General features: G+C 35.3%; 1 protein-coding gene across 1 annotated transcript in view; it reads right to left on the bottom strand.

Moving 5' to 3' along the window:
- Positions 1-9633, bottom strand: part of LOC139502224 (uncharacterized) — a 101853-nt gene extending 92220 nt beyond the window's left edge. Inside the window, exons 1-2 of the mRNA XM_071291659.1 lie at positions 9007-9633; positions 8171-8298 (exon numbers count right to left, since the gene is read on the bottom strand). Coding sequence (XP_071147760.1) covers positions 8171-8298; positions 9007-9256 — 378 coding nt within the window. The 5' untranslated portion in view covers positions 9257-9633. The remainder of the gene's footprint in view (positions 1-8170; positions 8299-9006) is intronic.
- Between the last annotated feature and the right edge of the window lie 4543 nt (positions 9634-14176).

Below are 14176 nucleotides of genomic sequence, written 5' to 3'. Positions count from 1 at the left end.
CATGAAAGTACAAATGTAGCCCTATTCTTTGCAACAATAAAAGCATAGGGTCATGCGGCATTTTTGGGCATTCACATGGCCTTGTTTACAAACAATGTAGATTCGCACTGAATTCCTATACTGACCCCATTACTTTTCAACCCTGTAGGGAAAAAAATTATTAAATTCAGCATTTTTTTTTTTCAACTCTAGTTTTGATCCATCTACCAAAAAATATTTATTACAAACAATATCTACCAATCAGAAGAGCACACGACTTCACTTTTAGGCAGAAAGCTCTCCTCCAAATGGGCGGTCCGTGATGACGTATATTTATTTACTGAACTTCTACCCCTATAGATATAAGGGGAGGGTTGAGATCTCAAAAACATGTTTTACCCCGCCGCAATGTTGCGTCTGCCCTAAGACAGGAACCTCTGGCCTTTGTTAGTCTTATGCGATTTTCTAATTTTAGTTTATTGAGTATAATTCGGAGTTAAGTATGATGTCAATTATCACTGTACTAGTATGCATATTTTTTAAGGGGACAGCTGAAGCTTTTGATTACATTTGCGCGCATATTTTTGACAGGTAAACTCAGGGAAACTCACGTAAAATACAGGTAATAATACTTATTTGTTTATATATTTGTTTAATTATTTAGCTGAAGGACGCCTCCGGGTGCGGGAGTTTCTCGTTACATTGAAGACCCATTGGTGGCCTTCGGCTCATGCTGCTCTATGGTCGGGTTGTTGTCGCTTTGACACATTCTCAATTTCCGTTCTCCATTTTATAACATATCTTTTCCATTTTTGCTCTGGTATCATCCCTCGGCCCATATCGGCCCTCGGCTAAAGCCTCGTGGCCGATATAGGAGTTTCGGGATGACATTAGGACCACTATGGAAAAGGGCATGTTATAAGCTATACATATTTATTTCATTCAAGAATGGTCGCTTACATCATGTGGATTCTGTTTTATTGTCACGAATGACACCAATTTGTCATCTACATTGGTAACCAGTTTATAAATCAAGAATAAACGTCGTAATAGAGAATTTTAAGTTTTTGACGTACTTAAACGTAACAAACCTTAATATTTCAAAAATATGTTCATTGTTATCTCCCGTTGACCATTTAACTTCTGAATTAAACAAAAATCGTACATTTTGACGTACGTAATACACCTTAACTTGGTCGTTGTAAAATTGTGTTTGTCTCCCTTCCTCCGTTTAGTTCAAATTTATTTAATATAGTGTATTCCACGAGCGAGACTCAGAGTATACACTTGTCTTATACAAAAAGGCCAAAGTTTGTTCGCATGGGCCACAGGTATATACTTTGAAATTTTCTGGCTTGAATAATGATAATTTGCGGGCGAGAATTTGAAGGACGTCGAATAATTATTTTTAATGCATTTCTTATGGGAAAATTGGAAAATGGGGGGGGGGGAGGGGGATGGTCACTGCGGCTCTCGATATATACAGTTACAAATGTTTCATGTTTTCGTGCAAAACGAGTTTTTGTGGTCAACCAAATTGTTACAAGTTCAGTAAATTAGGTGAATATATATACATGAAGGTTGTAATGTTTTTCTAATATTTGAGCATATTAAAATACCATGATTATCTGATTATCAGATCGTTCTGGGAGTTATTTTATTTGATTGCCTTTAAAATGAGTAAGGGCTTTACTTTTTTTTTGTCTTATTGATAACCCAGCTTTTCTTTTTTTCAATGAATGATCTTTGTTGTGTGTGCCATAACCTATCAAGAAAAGTAGTTTGAAAACTTGGCCAGCTGAAGGACGCCTCCGTGTGGGGGAGTTTCTCGCTGCATTGAAGACCAATTGATGGCATTCGGCTGTTGTCTGCTCTATGGTTGGGTTGTTTTTTCTTTGGCACATTTTAAATTTCCATTCCCAATTTTGTTTTCCTTGGAAAGTTCATTATGGAAAGTGAAAAAAAACATATCGTTGTGTTATACATTTGCCATGTTTCATGTTTAGAATTCCTTGAAGGATGTAGGTTCAAGAGTGCCAACAGGAGTGTTACGAACGGACAGACCGACGGACAGACAGAGGGATTGAAGTTATCATTATGTTACTATTACCCCTCGAAGCATTTCTGGGGACAGGTAATTACTCTGAAAAAAAGAAGGCTGTCTCTTGAAGAGAAAAGTTCGGCGTTTCGACAAAAAAATCCAAGCCGACATGTATGTTATCAAATACAAGATACGGTATCAAATAACGCAGAATGGGTTATAATGTCTCTAACATTTATGTCAACGAAGCTTTTGATGTTGGACCCTTTTTCCACGATCAGCCCATAAACTTTCGAAATTGACTGTTACATGGCATTATTGTAAAAGCTAAACTGTCAATCAAACAGATACATAATGATTACTATGACGGGTGAACCATGCCGAGTAAGTTTTTTGGAAATAGTAATCTTTATATTTTTTTTCCTGATGCATTGCCTTAAATATTGGAACTAAGTTATGCATAAATGACAACCAAAGCTGCATAAAGCAGCATATTTGATTTGTTTAAAATTACTGTTGTTTTAATTTGGATAGCTATCAGACTAGTCTTATATGCATGATTATTTTATTAGTTGTTAGTGGCCTTGAACTAGCCGCCAGTACTCTTAGATCTGTTATCTGTTCCTAGTGTCTTTTTGTTGTTGGGATGTACAAGTACCCGACTACATCCACTTGTATTTTTGTCCATCTGATGAGTTTATATTTTTTCAAGTGATTTTTATAGTTCGTTCTTATGTTGTACTGTTATACCACTGTCCCAGGTTAGGGGAGGGTTATGATCCCGCTAACTTGAATTGTTTAACCCCGCCATTATGTATGTATGTACGCGTACGGTGCCTGTTCTTAGCCAGGAGCCTGTAATTCAGTGGTTGTCGTTTGTTTATGTGTTTCATATTTGTTTTTCGTTCATGTTTTATTATATAAATAAGACCGTAAGTTTTTGCGTTTGGATTGCTTTACATTTTCATTTCGAGGCCTTTTATAGCTGACTATGCGGTATGGGCTTTGTTCATTTTTGAAGGCTGTACAGTGACCTATAGTTGTTAATTTCTGTGTCATTTGGGTCTTTTGTGGAGAGTTGTCTCATTTGCAATCATACCACATCTTCTTTTTCATAAATCTGCTTCATGATCATACAGACTACAAGAAACTTTGATATATAGCAAAATCGTGGTTCTATGGCGGTAGATAAGTAAAAGGGGCGGATCCAGAAATTTCAAAAAGAGGGGTTCCAAAATAAAAAGGAAAAAAAAAACAGTTGTTGTCTCCTTTTCTGTAATCTTCCCGTAATCTTTCGAATTTTCCGAAGAAAAAAAATATCCAATCACAGACCCGCACCCCTCGTACAGCCACTGAGTAAATTATTTGTAATTTTTTATCTGTTGTACATAGTAAGCTTGGATGGTCTGCATGCAGGCAAACTACCGAGTATGACATACGATATTTGACTTTCTTCTGTTCAACTGAAATTGATGCGCAGAATTCCATGACCCAGACCTTTGACATTTTTAGGTTTTAGGTTTATTTTCTTTTCTGAGTCATATAATTTTTTTTTTATAGATAATACATATCATTAATGTTCAGTATATATTTTTTCTCGATGTATCTAACAATAATTGTGTTTCAAGTCATTATAATCATGAGACAAAGGTTTAAGTTATGTAACTTGTTTATTCTAAATTAAACTTGGTGCACATAAATGTTTTCGTAGTGACGACGTGAAACTTGCCACTAATTATTAATAATCAGACTGAAACGACCAAATCGAACTGAAAAGTTTAGATTTTTCAGTTTATACAGTCCTTGCTGTTATGTATATCAGTTGAGTCTGTTTAAGTCTCACTCACCTACACGAGTTGGTATAACAAAAAAATGAAAAGGACCCGTCCTTACGTAATTAACCACAAGGACTGTAATTTGAAAAATGGACAAAAAAGGTTTTTAAATATTGACAATTTTATCTTTTAAGCACGAAATTTAAACAAATCTTGACTTTATTCTGCAACCGTAGGAACATCTTGTTCTTCATCAGGATCATTTATAAATCCAGCCCTTCCCTTTGCAAGTCAAACACATAACTCAACTTCACACGATGTTTAACCTTTACACTTGTCAACCTGTCGACCTATGCATTTATCGAATTTTAAACATGTCGACCTTAACACTTGTCAACATTGTGGACCTTTTTAGAGTCAACCTGTCAACCTTTCTAGTGTCAACCTGTCGGCCTGTTACTTTGTCAACTTATGAACTGTAACATATAAACCGATTTACTTCCTAAGTTAAACCGATTTACTCCTCCTATTTCCCGATGGAACCTGTCAACCTTTCTAGTGTCAACCTGTCGGCCTGTTACTTTGTCAACTTATGAACTGTAACATATAAACCGATTTACTTCCTAAGTTAAACCGATTTACTCCTACGATTTCCCGATGGAACTACAGTATCGTCTATCTTACTTGACCTGACCTTATGAGGTATAGTCAGACAGTTAAACAGCTTTCTGCACATTTCGAAGCAGACCTATAAATTGTGTATAGTGAGGTCGATAATTCCCTCAGTCCCGAGAAAACGGAAGACGGATAAAAAAATATTGACTTTCAAAAACAAAGAATACCAAAAAAACTTTGTGGTAAACCTTTTTTCTGTAAATGTGTTATATTCTTACTTTTGTACACATTTTACGTTCGTTCAGCTAAATGCATGTCCATGTTTTTGATAAGGGTACATGGATAAATTTGTTTTATTTCTAATATTTTTGGAGAAATTTCGATTGAGCCTATTTTGTCATTGCTTGCCTGCGTGATTTTTTCTATATTCCAAACAACATGTTGTGCAGCCATTTCTGATTTTGTTAATCGATCATTTAATTTTTCGGGGGAAGGGGGAGAGATATTGATTCGGAATATTTTTTTTGAAAATTATCTAATGGGCAGAAATATCTTCTTTTTAAATTCACAGCACGACCCCCTCCCCTAATATCGAACGGTCCTTGCTTAGTACATGAATGTTATTTAGAATGAAAAGAATATTATCCGACTGAAATTTCACATGCTGAAACCGGCGAAGGGAGACAACCACAAGATAATTTATGTCTTATAAGTCCGTATAATTGTAAGCATAAGTCACTTGCGTTTACGTACGTTAGTTTCGTTTGAAACGTAAAATTCTCTAATGTAACTAAACATCAGTAAGTAAAATATATTGGGATGCTAAAAATAAAGAATAATGAGTAATGCGGGGTTCACACATTGCCGATTATTACTCCCGTTTGAGATCAGACAGCGATACGACACGAAAAGTGAAAAAGTCGAATTAGTATCCTCAATTATCTGGAATGTCCTATTATTGTCTGAACGCAGTCGTTTTAGTTCGTAACAGATTCCTACTGGTCGGGAAGGGTCCGAATAGTTCGGCAAAGCACACCGACAGTTAAGCTGGGGTCACACATTCACGATTTTTTACTGCCGTCCTTGACAGGACCATTCCCGATTAAAATTTGTCAAAAGTCTGATCAAGATCGTGTGAATCGTGGATGGAAATTCGATTTGTATCTTTCGCCAGGTAAAATTCGACCGAGTCTGTCACGACTGCGTCCCGATTCTACCGAATGTAATCAGACAGAGATCAGATAGTGACAAGACAGTGAACCGACGCTGACGGAAGTTATCCGTTCGAAAACTGTCGGCATAATCGGGATGATCGGGTACTGTCGGAACGTAATCCTATCACGGTCCGCTCTATCGCATTGAAAACGGCTTTGTCTGGTCTCAGTCGTATTGTATTCTGTTATTGTCGGGACTTCTCCAGATCATTCCCGTTCCACAGGACACCGTCCCGAATACACAGAACATTGTTAGGAATTCGATCCGATACAGCAGAATCTGTCACGACATAGGCACGATTGTAATCCGACTAGAAAAAATCGGCTGAGTTTCCCCGAATGTTACGGGACGCACCTAACTGTCGGGGTGCTTTGCCGAACTATTCGGACCCTTCCCGACCAGTAGGAATCTGTTACGAACTAAAACGACTGCGTTCAGACAATAATAGGACATTCCAGATAATTGAGGATACTAATCCGACTTTTTCACTTTTCGTGTCGTATCGCTGTCTGATCTCAAACGGGAGCAATAATCGGCAATGTGTGAACCCCGCATTAGGTGCGTCCCGTAACATTCGGGGAAACCCAGCCGATTTTGTCTAGTCGTATTACAATCGTGCCTATGTCGTGACAGATTCTGCTGTACCGGATCGAATTCCTAACAATGTTTTGTGTATTCGGGACGGTGTCCTGTGGAACTGGAATGATCTGGATAAATTTGTTCGAACGGATAACTTCCGTCAGCGTCGGTTCACTCACTGTCTTGTCACTATCTGATCTCTGTCGGATTACATTCGGTAGAATCGGGACGCAGTCGTGACAGACTCGGTCGAATTTTACCTGGCGAAAGATAAAAATCGGATTAGAAGCGGATTTAGAACGGGATTATCGGGATAAATTCGCTTGGAAACGGTTGAATATCGACGCTTCCTGAACAATATCTGATTGTTGTCGTGATTAAATTTTTAAAGTTTGAATTTACATCCACGATTCATAGGATCTTGATCAGACTTTTGATAAATTTTAATCGGGAATGGTCCTGTCAAGGACGGCAGTAAAAATCGTGAATGTGTGACCCCAGCTTAAGATCAATAAGATGTAGAGAAAAATAACATAACAATTTGAAGAATATAGACATAAACAACACCCCAATTTGGCAAATCTGGACCCTCATGGTATACACGAGAATCTGGATGTAGACATAGAATATAGAATTATAGATGAGGACAGTAGAGAGTGATGCATTGCTAAAATGATAGAAAAAAATAATAATTGTTTAAGAATAAAGACATGAAACACCCATGGGGTTGAAACAGTTACGGATTGCTATGTACTCATATTGGTGACAAATGCTAGAAGTTTAAATGGGGACGACTGCAGTTCCCCTCTGCACTTATGTAGAAAGGAACTAAACGGAATAAAATGAATAAAAGCCTTATATAACCAAATGTAACTACATTCGCTCCTTTCTATTTACTTCTTTATAATGATCTGAAAACAACAGATGATTAAGTAATAGAGGAAAAGAACCAAGTTGATGATGCTGACGACATGTAGTTGAACGTCCAGTGACAAATATCATGTGCATATGTGAACGACAACACCTTATAGGTATTCTGTGTTGTATTAGAAAGACACTTTCGGTCGGATTTGAGAATGTGCTATTTTGAACAGACATAAAAATTAAGGCTGATTGAAAACGTTAACAATAAATCCATGCATATGTCAGCAAGCAATCCATATCACGCTATATTGAAGTGACACACCCTTTAATAAAATGCAAAGAAAGTCAAAATAAAAATGCACTTACTAGAAGGATACTGTTGCAGCGTATTGTATTTTTTTTTTACTCAAGAATATCTCATACTTAACTTTTTCAATGGGAAAATATAAAGGTAGCAAAACTATTGTCGTGGCTAAATAACTCTTAACTGACACAATTCCAATTGTCCAACCCATTAACAGACTTTATTCCTATAAATTTCACTAAAACGTGGCATTTCTCACGTTATATTACAATTATAAAATATTTACCATTGTCAATTTATATTTTAGAACCAAAGAAAGATTTGTGTCCTTTAAATGATATCTAAAATTGTTTGTTTCACCTTTTATTACAAAAAATGCTATGCGTATAAGCATAAATACTACATACTTGCGCGACGCCTTTTGGTTTTACTGAAAACTGCGCAGACTATGAAATGTTTTTACAAGTGGTAAATGTTCTATGATATATATCATTTTGTCAGACACTTTTCGTTTGTGATTTGGTTCTTGTAATATAACAAAAATCTGTATATTTAATAGAAATTAACATTTAAATTGTGCGTTTTACTCTTAACAGACTTTAGCCAACCCGATTAACAGACCCACTGCCGATATAGCCGCATACTCAATATAGATTAACCGACCTATCTCTCGGTTAGCCGAGTGTCGGCCGTGATATTGGTCAACAATTTACACCGCGCTTACTTTCGGTCTAAAGATATTGATAAATATAATGCCTTCGCATGTCAAAATGGTCTAATGTTTATGACATTACTTACCTGTAGACATTCCCCAATCCATCTACAATCATCAAGGGATGGACTCAGACACCAGGAAGGCAAATCAGTTTGTATCGAGATGTTGTGCTTGGTCAACTCATTACAGCTACAGTCCTGCGTCACTTGTCCTTCGAAAAAAATAAAGTTTATAGAATGTATATTTTTATTTACATTGAATGAATGTTTAATAATGTTGATATCGATATTACTATGTCTTAATGTTGTCTCGTTGTTTGATAAAAGCGTTAAAAGCAGATCTCAGTTAAGTTTCGTATCACTCTGTCTCGATTGAGGTCAATAACAATTTTGGAGCAAAATCTATGCTTATCAAAGCTGAAAGTAGTGCATAAACAAGAATGTGTCCAAAGTACACGGATGCCCCATCCGCAATATCATTTCCATGTTCAGTGGACCGTGAAAATGGGATAAAATCTCTAATTTGGTATTAAAATTAGAAAGATCATGTCATAGGAAACATGTTTACTAAGTTTCAAGTTGATTGGACTTCAACTTCCATCAATAACTACCTCGACCAAAACATTTAACCTGAAGCGGGACAGACGGACGAACGGACGGACGCACAGACCAGAAAACAAAATACAGAACTTCAATCAGGGGAAGTCCATAAAAACTAGTTAAATCAAACGTTATAAATCAAGGGAATCTTATTCATAGTTCTAATATACGCTGTTATTTATAAACTAAAATCAATCATCTGTAAAAGTAAGTGCTATATATACTTTAGTGTTATTGATATATTTACTAGACGGGAAATATTTGCTGAAAAGAAAAAAAAGTGTTCTCTTCATTTCCTTTTAATTTTGAAATATTCATACCATCATTCATTCCGTGCAACTCCACCATACACTGGTAATAACAATATTTGGTCTGTCTATCCTCACATTTTATGGTTCCAAATGAATTAGACTGTATATAATCATCTGTTAAACAAGTTGCCCATTGCTTCCCAATGTAACCGTTCAATCGAACACATTCTGGTTCGCCGACTGGACCGTTGTTGCGATCACAAATACACAAGACTTTTGAAAAACCCGCAATGAGAAGTACAGTTCCTAAAGGAGTCATCTCCAATGATCAACTAGGATTAGATTTGAAATATTTATATCGAAAACAATCTACGTAAAAGTTTTAACCATCTAGCTTAGTAGGTTTTCGTAAGAATAAAGTGGGTCGTTCATCCCCGGTTATATTGCAGTCAAGTACAAGATACGGAAGTGTTTAGGATAGTATTGGTATTATAACAAACAAGTACATTTACAAAATAGGAAGGAATGATAAAACATTATTCTTTATTTTTATTTTTACAACCCAGAGTTATTATTATTATCATTATTTGTTATTATTATTCATTTTTTTTAATTTTTTATTTTGCAGCTACCAATAATTATAATTATACTGCAAACATAAACCATCGCACATTTACTACGTAAATTGAAAAGGATAGACAAGGATTATCAAATATATGTCATCATAGCTATTTAACAGTAAGTACTGGTTTCCTTTATAAAGTTAGGAGTACGTATTTTATAACTGTAAACAAAATTGAACTTTTACCCTGGAAATCATCTGAAACTGACATAACAGATCATATTCCTTTTAAAAGAGGGACAAAAGCTACAAAAGAGATATTCAAACTCATCCTGCTACATCAATAACACGGTCAATTTTTGAAGGGATGATTTCGCCTTCATCACTTAGATATTTGTTGTCAATCAATCGTCTTGTCGATTTCAAAGAATTTTTTGTTTGAATCAGAGGGATTTGTACAAAGTATGATTTATCCCTTCTATCTAGGTTGGCCAATTTCGTATGAAAAAAAAAGCGAAAGAACTGATTCTTTTAATTTGCCTTTAATTTAATTTGTAATAGGGAATTCTTGTGTTAGGAAAAAGATCTGTGATGTATTTTGTATGTACCCTAACAGATCTTTAAAATTTAAATATTCAATTAGGAGTCATGCCGTCTGCTGATACAATTTATTTTTATGCTTATAATTAAGAAAGAGTTTTCGTTGAGCACTTAGATGACCAAGCACTATCACGATTTTTGTAAGAACATATCGTATACAGTGAAGATTCAGTTCTTTGTCAGTCATTGAAATTCCAAAGTAACCTAGAACAGACCTGACTTTTCAGGACGTGTCGTTGGAGTATATGTTGAGTTGTTTAGTGACTATTCAATACCTAATTCATTTATCAAGTAGTTATTGTAAAGTGATTTACACAAAAAGTATGATTTTCGGACTTTATCTGCATGGACAACACCATGTTTGTAGGACAGATTCATATCATCTTTGGTTGTCGATCGATGTAGTGGGTGTAATAATTGACCCATTCAATTTTTCTCATTGACATCATCAGCCCATTCGGACTGGGTATATATGTCATCTTTTCCGCATTTAGCCAATTGTCTGGCATAATCCTCGACTAAATCCATTAGTATTTTGAAGTTGCGTTTCTAATTGGTGAATTTACGGAAATGATATTTCGGGTTTTTAAATAACACAATATGAAGAGAACTGTTATTGACAATGCCGTGGTCGCCCGTAATAACGTGACCAACCTGATTACATAGGGAACTAGCATGGGTGCAACGAGGAGATTTAGACTTGAATTCGTCAATATTCAGATCCCACAACTTTTGTTTCTAATGGAAAAATTGGTTGCATTGTTTTGGTATAGGTACAACAGATGATAGGTACATACTGATCTTTAAAAGTGGGACGAAAGATACCAGAGGGACAGTCAAACTCACAAATCGAAAATAAACCCACAACGCCATGGCCAAAAATGAAAAGGACAAACAGACAAACAATAGTACACATGACACAACACAGAAAACTAAAGAATAAACAACACGAACCCCCCCCCAAAAAAAAAAAACAACAAAAAAAACTACAGGTGATCTCAGGTGCTCCGGAAGGGTAAGCAGATCCTGCTCCACATGTGGCACCCGTCGTGTTGCTTATGAGATAACAAATCCGTTAAATAGTCTAATTCGGTAGGTCACATTTATGAAAGGGAAGGGGTTTGTAGTTACGATGTAAGGAACATATCCGATATCATTTGTGAAACAGTTATTCCGTAACTGTCAACCAACTCGTGATGGCGTCCATAAAATTTACGAAGAGATGATTTCAACTTCACGATTTGAAACTCTTGATTTAATAGCTTCCTTGTGAGCAGCAACCCTCTAACAAGAAAATCATATTAGGAAATGCAAGCACTTTTAATTAGAGAGTTATTCTCAACTGTACTGTTTTGTGATGAAGGATATTTCCAAGTTAATAGCAACAAGACCTTTGTTTGCAAAAGAAAAGTCAAAAGGAATTTTCATCTTTTCCATTGCAAACCTTAAAAGCCTTAGACTGGCAGTATCCGATATAGTAGCTGTAAAATTGTTTTAGTTTTAATGATGTTTGTTACAGTGGTTGTACAGGCAAAAAATAGTTTTGAAAAGGGTATCGAGTAAAGCTTTGTGTGAATGTGTTTGACAAATAGATACTGAATTGATAGAATATACTTCAATATATTTTATACTCAACTATTGACATATTTTATGTATCAACTCCCATGTGACAGCTTTCCATTAAAGACTAAATCAACAAGAAATGTATTATCCTACCCATCTACAGGTTGCACTTCTGTTAATATAGACAATGCAATGTCCCATACAAACTCCTTTTACAACTTAAATTGTAACACTTTTACTATGAAGTGTTGTAAAAAATATCCCTGATTTATATCAAACTTGGACAGAAGCTTGTTCATGATCAGAAAGCTCATATGTACTGTTAAAGCACTCAGAAGGACATCAATAAGTATAAATGCTTTTTAAAAATGACTATAATTGACCATTAACAGGAAGAGACTCACTCCTACTGGAAGTGATTAACTGTTGGAACATAATACAGAGTTATCTCTCTTTATAAAGTCCATGTAACATAAGATTAACATGTACTACTATTTTTTGCAAAAGACAAAATATAGGGCTGTGTGTCATATATTCAACTTTATATGGCCTGAACTTCTAAGAGTTTAAACTTATAATAAAACTCTGTACTACAACTCCCTTCAATTTGGCCGCTATTCATGTGTATTTATTAGGGAGCTACCATTTGATTTTTATGGGGGGGCTAGGATGAAATTTGAAAAAAATAGGCAGGACAGGAGTTTTGAGTAAAAAAAAAGGCAGGATGAGACACTTTGCAAAAAAAAAAGGCAGGATGACAATTTAGGTAAAAAAAGTCAGGATAAACTTATAAAAAAAAAGGCAGGACCGAATAGAGTGAAAAATAAAAAGGCAGGACAGAGATTACAACTAAAAAAAAATGCAGGACAAAATTTTTCATCCTAGCCCCCCCATAAAAATCAAATGGTAGCTCCCTTAGTGTTGTCAACGGTTAACCGGTTAACCGGTTAATCGATCGAACGACCGAATACCGAATACCAAAAACGCTAACCGGTTAATCGGACTTTATTTCAATTTTGATAGATTTGATATAAATTTGTATTGAAATCATAAAATAGTGAGGTTTTTTATTTAAAAATTGTCGTGGTGGTAATTAATTTGACAGATCAATTGTCCAGTAAATTAATTGCTATTGTTAATCCTATAAACATAAAATTAATTAGAACTTGTCTCTCAGCTCGGGGCAGGATGTTAAAGAAACATAATTAGTATACATGTTGTTTTAACAGTAACTGTAAATCAGTAATGCGATTAAATTTTACGGTTTACTTCATTATTTCGTTTCTGTCCTAATATTGTGTAAACCTACACCTAAATGTGCAACCTCCGTCGTGTAAGGATTAGTCTTATTTTAAACGAAATGCTAACTCAAAAATTGTGAAATGCAAACCAATGTGAATGTACTCGATGTATACGTGATAGTACGAGTAACATGCAAACAAAGTAAAGAAACAGGCCGTACGGTGACCTATAGTTGTTAATTTCTATGTCATTTTGATCTCTTGTGGAGAATTGTCTCATTGGTAATCATACCACATCTTCTTTTTAATAATTGATCTTTCAAATTGAAACGCGCCACATCGGAGACAACAAGTGAAAAGGAAAGAATAATCGGTTTCAGACTTATTCAATTCTACGAGATCAAGAAGTTTTTTTTATTTTTCAATCTGAAGTTGGTACAAACGCTATTGCGTTGATTCGGTGTAGTTGATTATTAAAAGTCAAACTTCGCCAGGAATCCTCACAGACAAGCCTTATAATGCCAGAGTACAAACTTCAATTCTAAAAGCGTAAATTTGGGACGGATGAAAGGTTGTCAAATGGACACTCATACCACATCTTATATCTATGTGTAGGGTACTATTGATGAGGCTTTCAAGACCAACTCAAACTACCGGTTAACCGGTTAATCGGTCGAACGATTATCCGAGTAACCGGTTAGGCAAAAGTGTACGATTTGACAACACTAGTATTTATACTGGTAACATTAAAAAGTTATTCTCTACAAGATGAAACATAGAAATCATATCTGGGAGCCAGTAGGTGAACAAAATTATATCTATGAATATTTTATATCTTCCTAAAAGAGTAGTGGTTTGTAAAACAGCTGAATTTACAAAAGTGCAACCTTCAGGTAAAACAATGCAAGCAATGTGACAAACTAAAAAAAGACATGTGGCACCCTTATTATAAGGTTTGTAACCAGTGGACTAGAAATTTACAAAATAAAACTTTGATGAAAGAAAAACCATTGTGAACCATAACTAGAGGCTCTAAAGTGTCGCTCACCTTGGTATATGTGAATTAAACAAAGGAAGCAGACAGTTCATGACAAAATTGTGTTTAGGTGATTGTGATGTGTTTGAACATCTTACTTTACTGAACATTCTTGCTGCTTACAATTATCTCTATCTATAATGAACTTGTCCGTGTAGTTTCAGTGGAAAATGTTAGTAAAAATTTACAAATTTTATGAAAATTGTTAAAAATTGATTATAAAGGACAATAATTTCT

The sequence above is a fragment of the Mytilus edulis genome, chromosome 1 (genome assembly GCF_963676685.1).
Source record: "Mytilus edulis chromosome 1, xbMytEdul2.2, whole genome shotgun sequence".
Classification (NCBI taxonomy): domain Eukaryota; kingdom Metazoa; phylum Mollusca; class Bivalvia; order Mytilida; family Mytilidae; genus Mytilus; species Mytilus edulis.
Note: the sequence above shows the minus strand (reverse complement) of the source record. Positions and strands in the feature narration are given on the sequence as shown.